We start from the raw sequence: 5,281 nt of genomic DNA, 5'->3' as shown, positions 1-5,281 counted from the left end.
CTCCCCACCGACCAAACAAACAAAAAAAGCCGTCACGTGGAATAACATGGCCCGGCCTTTTGCTCCGTCACGTCCCCCTCCCCTCCTCGCACGCATCGTCTACTGCTGGAGTTGACTATGGAGAGCGAGAGGGTATTTTTTGAGTGTGAGCTCCACCACACCGTCCGTGAGAAATGCCACACCACCTCGCTTCGCTCGCCCCGTGGCCGAGGGCCCGTTCTCCAGGAAAATGGGGTCCTTGAAGACAAGCTTTACTTTTCCCGTTTTGCCAAACGCGGAGTCAATAACCCCCTCCTTCGCCCCTGTGAGAGTGGAGGCACCAGCTTCCTCGCCCACAGTCGGACGAAAGTGAACCTGCATGCCAATGAACTTCTGCACTTCGGCGTGCAGGGTGTCTTTTTCCTTCGCCTTGTGGTTGTTGCTACCACCGCTGGTCTCCGGGGCTTCAAACCCAACAACACCGCTGGCGATACAAGTCTTCTCGTTTACTACGCGCTCCACAACAAGCGCCCTGGATTTATAGCGAACAATCGGCAGGTTTCGCCAAGACGTCAGCGATGCGTCGGCGGAACCTCCAGCATTTAGCAGCGCGCACACAGACCCCGCAATTGCAATGCGGCACATGTTTTCCCGCTCCATTTCGAGTCGTGTGGCAATTAGCGGGGTGCCAACGGCGGCCATAATGGGTCGGTCCAAGAGGACAATGGCATAGTATGTGCGCGGACCGCGCTTCACGGCGACAGGCTGACCAAATTGCGGTTGACTTTCAGCGCTGTCGAAGGCGAGAACGGCGTCCTCTGTGAGTTCCTCAACATATAAACTCTCCTGCAAGAGATCAAACGCCGTGGACTTCTCTCCCTCTCGCATGTGCGGCGTGGGACGACTAAAATACCTCATCGTCCCCATCACGGTTGAGTGGCCAATGGTGATGTGAAATTTGGTGTGGGCGTCGCAGGAAAGCTGATGGAATCGCACACGATTCACCTCGGCAACCAGCACTTTTGCACTCTCAATCAAAAGGGGTGCGTCAGCCGGGAGCGCTCCTCTCTGCTGCTGCTGTGCACTACACAATAAACCCCGTTCCACCCCCTCGGCATCAAACTGAACCACACACAGCCCCACACGATCTCCGCGTCTTGCCCGCTGCAAGGGCTTTCGAAATGCCTGCAAACCCTTCACCTTTTTTACCAGGTGCGAATCCGGAATCAAAATGTTATCACCGACGCTGACTTGTCCACGAAGAACGGTGCCAGTAAAAACGGTGCCCTGGCCCTTCAATGCAAAACAGTGATCAAACATCATCGCAAAGTCCTCCGGTCGAAGTTGCGTTTCCAACTGCTCCCTCAACACCGCCACATCGACAAGGCCCAAAACGGCAGAAGTCACTTCCTCCACATTTATGGGGTGAGGCGGCGCACCTGTCGTCGCCGCGTCTCCACGCGGGGCGGCAGCAACTTCCACCATCTGCACTAGGGGCCAGCGGGTACGTTCAAACGTCTTTTGAAGACGCTTCCGCAACTTGTCCAGTGTTGCGCGCTTCTCAGCTGGGGTTGAACCTTGCACCGCATCAATCTTGTTAATTACCACTAGCAGCGGCTTACACAGGACTTCGCCAATGACGATGCACTCTGCGGTCTGCGTCTGTATCCCTTTGCATGCATCGATAACAAGGATCATTATGTCTATAATCTGTGCCCCACCCAAAATGGTCCGAATGAGGGACGCATGACCCGGGCAGTCAACAAAGGTGCACTGGACCTCCTCAATGCCTGCCGCATACAACGGCGGTGCGGCCGCGGCCGTGGGGATGCAGCAGGCACTGAATCCCAAGTCTAGCGTGATGCCGCGACGTTGGCTCTCGGGACTTTTGTCAAACGCCGCTGTGGAAGCGGTGGAGGAGAGCGCTTTCGCCAGAGACGTCTTCCCGCTGTCGACGTGGCCCAAAATTCCAATGTTGATATTCGCCACAACCACGTTCTCCTCCGTCATCCTCCAGGGTCAGTGACGAGGTATTTGAAGGAGATCAACCTCCCCTGTTGTGAAGCAGGGCGGGAAACCCACCAACCAACAAAAGAGGTAAGGGTAAAGAATGGAAATCGGCCTCAAATGCATTGGAGCAATAGAAGCAGAGATAGTGAGAGAAAAAGAGACGAACTGACTGACTGAAAAGTAATGATAAGGGACGGCAAAAACAGCAACATACACACATAAAGAGCACAAAGTACTCAACGCGGCCTTCCCCTGTTTCCCTTCGCATTAAAGGAAGCATTGGGGGGAAAGCAGATGCGGATGCCGGGATGAAACTCGCTGCATCCATCGAGTGGCAGGGCTCGAGAAAGCAGGGACCGCCATTTTTAGATATGTATATATTATGTGCCCTTCAACCACCATGTAGCGTCGAGATAAATTCGACTACGTCGCCATCATTGAGAACGTAGTCCATTCCGCCCACAACCTCTGCATCACACGAGTTCACAAGTACGAGAATCCCTGGACGCAGCGCCGTTCCCGATTGGTCCACAAATAGATCGGGCCTTTCGCTTACGTAGTTTGCCTTCAGCAGCTGCACCAGCCCGTTGATTGTTGTACCGTGCGGAATGGCCCCTTCCAGCTGAAGTTGCGTCTGTTTATCAAAAAGTAATTCGCAGCCGCCGGCAAACTGCACGGTTATGCGCTGATAAGACGACATGAGAAACTCGCCTCAAACAAACTCCACTTCTGATTCCGCCAACCAAAAGAAATCAAAATCCCGCCTTGTACAGAACCCAAACGAGCAAACAAAAAAAAAGAGGGGGAAAAAAAGAGATAAAAAACGTGGCACACATGCAGACGGGATAGAACGGAAGCAGACAAGCGACAAGGCGGCCGCAAGTGACGAGACAGGACACATATTCCTCACCTTGAAGTCTTTCCACGGCACGCGTTGATGGGAGGAGGTTGAAAAACACCCTCGAGAAGAGATGGAGCAGAGGGTGTTGTCACACAGCCCGCCCAGGACACAAAACTTGGTCGTTGCTGAGCAGCACATTAGTACATATAACGCTGGTGTCTACGCTAAGGCAGAGACGTTGCCCCACTCCAAGAAAAATCAGATGAAAAATCCTAAAACCAAGAAATAGGCTCCTCCTAAGCGTCACCTGTACCGTTGATGTTGTTGTTGTTGTTTCCGCTTTTTTTTTGCCTTTGCCTGTTTTTTTTTCTTGATGTTGTTGCTCCCTGCCCCTCACCCCCTCGGCATTGTCTTTGCTGCAAGGGGTGAAACAAAGCGCCGGGTCAGAGGCACCACAGGCTCCTTTCAGCAGCGAAACAGGAGAGGAGCGCCAGGCGGACAGGGGGAACCGGTGACGTTAAAAATCAATAGAAACAAAATAAAAACAACAATAACAATTAACAACAACACAATAGAGAAAAAGAAAAATTACAAAAAAGTGGGAAAAAGAAAAAGACGAGGCACACAAGTAACGACAAACTAAAAGGGGCCTTTGGAAGGCGATCATGCCACGCCGACTCCCAGAACATTTTGCTGCCTAATTTTCTTTTTTTTTTACATTTCATAAATGCGTCTCGCGCTTGCATGTCAAAATATAACCCTGACACTTACAAGCAGCCGTCAGCCCCTTTTGCTTCCCTGGCACGGTCTACTCACAATGGCAAAGGTACAGAAATGTTTGACAGATAGGCCGGTGGCGCATCGAAGGGTGGAGTGAGATCCTCCCGTGGAGGTGACGCGCTGCCCATCCTTCGGCGGTAGTATGTGTAGGAGGCATCGTCCTTTACCTTGCGATCAAGCAACTCCCTGGCGCTCCCAAATAGTTTTTCGAAATGCAGGCGGCTCATCTTGGCGGTCGTGACGACGGGGCTGGTGGCAACAACATCAGCCACTGTTTCGTGGCGGTACAGAAACTCCAAATCCCCGACACACTCCCCAGCGTGGGACGTTGCAACGTACTCCTCCTCGCCCTTTTCATCACGCCCAATAATATCCACCGTGCCCTCCACGATAAAGTGCAGCCAATCTTCCTTCTCACCGTACCTTATGACTTTATCACCCTTTTTAAATTGATCCTCCTTTAACGCCTCCGCGAGCTGTAAACGCTCCTGCGGCGTTAGGGCCTTAAGGAAGGGGACATTTTCCAGGAAGGAAAGATACCGTTGGCGCTTTTCTTCGGCGGCCCGCGAAACAATCATTTTGTACGTTGTCCGCTCCAACACTGCACAAACGAGGGGCGTGACGGATTGCACCGTCACCTCACTTGGAGTCTCGTACAAAAGCCCCACTTCTCCAAAGGCGGAGCCCTTTTCAAGTCGCTCCATCGTGGCCCTGCTCTCATCTTCTTCGTGGATGGTCATGGTGGCCTCGCCGTCAAGAACGATGTAAAAGTGGTTACTTGCCTCCCCCTTGACAAGCAGTTTGCTTCCCTGCGTAAACTCCTCGATGCTCATCACCATTGCCAGCTTATGCAGCTGCTTGGCATCCAGGGAAGAGAAAAGAAAGTGCTTTTCCAACACCTGCGTAATAAATTTTGCAGTTTCAGCGGACTTTGGCGAGGGGGGAAACTCCGTACACATCATTTCTGCGGCATCAATGCTGGCATCCGATACTCCCAGTCGAGAGTGGCAATTCAGCTTGAGGAGACGTTGTCGTTCTTCTTCAGAGACCTCGATAACTTCATCCTTATCGGCCTTGTCGGCGGCATCTCTCTTTTCAACGTCTACCTCAACCTCGGAAGTGGCTGAGGGTGCCGGTGAACTCATTTTCCCAAACTTGAACTTTTCAAATTCGTAGGGCATTGCTTCCTTATTATCCTGGCCCTCATTCCCTTCCTTTTCAATCTGATCTTCTTCAATAGTCAGTTGTCCATCGCTTTCTTCCCCGTCGTTGAGTTCATGCCTGCCACGTAAACCATCCCCGGGAGAGGGCGGAGCAGCAGCCTGTGGATGGGACCCACGCGCTGCCGAGTTCAACGGCGTGTTTGTCTCTTCATTCTCATCATGAGCATTCGCATTCTCCTCATTCTCATTCGCATTCTCCTCAGTCGTCGTGCTCACATGCTCATTCTCCTCATTCTCACGCTCAGTCTCCTCAATCACGTTCGCATTCTCCTCATTCTCATTCGCATTCTCCTCATTCTCATTCGCATTCTCCTCAATCGCATTTACATTCTCCTCAGTCGCACTCACATGCTCATTCTCCTCATTCTCGCGCTCAGTCTCCTCAACCACATTCGCATTCTCTTCAATCGCATTCGCATTCTCCTTCTCGTTCGCCTGCTCATTATCC

At 52.1% G+C, this 5,281-nt stretch overlaps 3 protein-coding genes across 3 annotated transcripts, besides 2 other annotated features; all 3 read right to left on the bottom strand.

Moving 5' to 3' along the window:
- Positions 1 to 99: 99 nt before the first annotated feature.
- Tco025E_06556 (putative selenocysteine-tRNA-specific elongation factor) lies at positions 100 to 1,989 on the bottom strand (the record flags this gene model as incomplete). Its single annotated transcript, XM_029373431.1, has 1 exon — positions 100 to 1,989. The coding sequence occupies one exon, from the start codon at positions 1,987 to 1,989 to the stop codon at positions 100 to 102; it is 1,890 nt and encodes a 629-aa protein (XP_029226525.1).
- A 391-nt stretch (positions 1,990 to 2,380) lies between these two features.
- On the bottom strand, positions 2,381 to 2,689 carry Tco025E_06555 (ubiquitin-related modifier; the record flags this gene model as incomplete). Its single annotated transcript, XM_029373430.1, has 1 exon — positions 2,381 to 2,689. One exon carries the CDS (start codon positions 2,687 to 2,689, stop codon positions 2,381 to 2,383), a length of 309 nt encoding a protein of 102 aa, XP_029226524.1.
- Positions 2,690 to 3,144: 455 nt separating this feature from the next.
- Positions 3,145 to 3,212: a microsatellite.
- Positions 3,213 to 3,362: 150 nt separating this feature from the next.
- Positions 3,363 to 3,427: a microsatellite.
- Positions 3,428 to 3,642: 215 nt separating this feature from the next.
- On the bottom strand, positions 3,643 to 5,280 carry Tco025E_06554 (regulatory subunit of protein kinase a-like protein; the record flags this gene model as incomplete). Its single annotated transcript, XM_029373429.1, has 1 exon — positions 3,643 to 5,280. A coding segment is annotated over one exon (1,638 nt), but the record flags the coding sequence as incomplete, so codon positions are not given.
- Between the last annotated feature and the right edge of the window lies 1 nt (position 5,281).

Source organism: Trypanosoma conorhini (assembly GCF_003719485.1).
Source record: "Trypanosoma conorhini strain 025E chromosome Unknown Tco_14.4_contig_00447, whole genome shotgun sequence".
Lineage (NCBI taxonomy): Eukaryota > Euglenozoa > Kinetoplastea > Trypanosomatida > Trypanosomatidae > Trypanosoma > Trypanosoma conorhini.
Note: the sequence above shows the minus strand (reverse complement) of the source record. Positions and strands in the feature narration are given on the sequence as shown.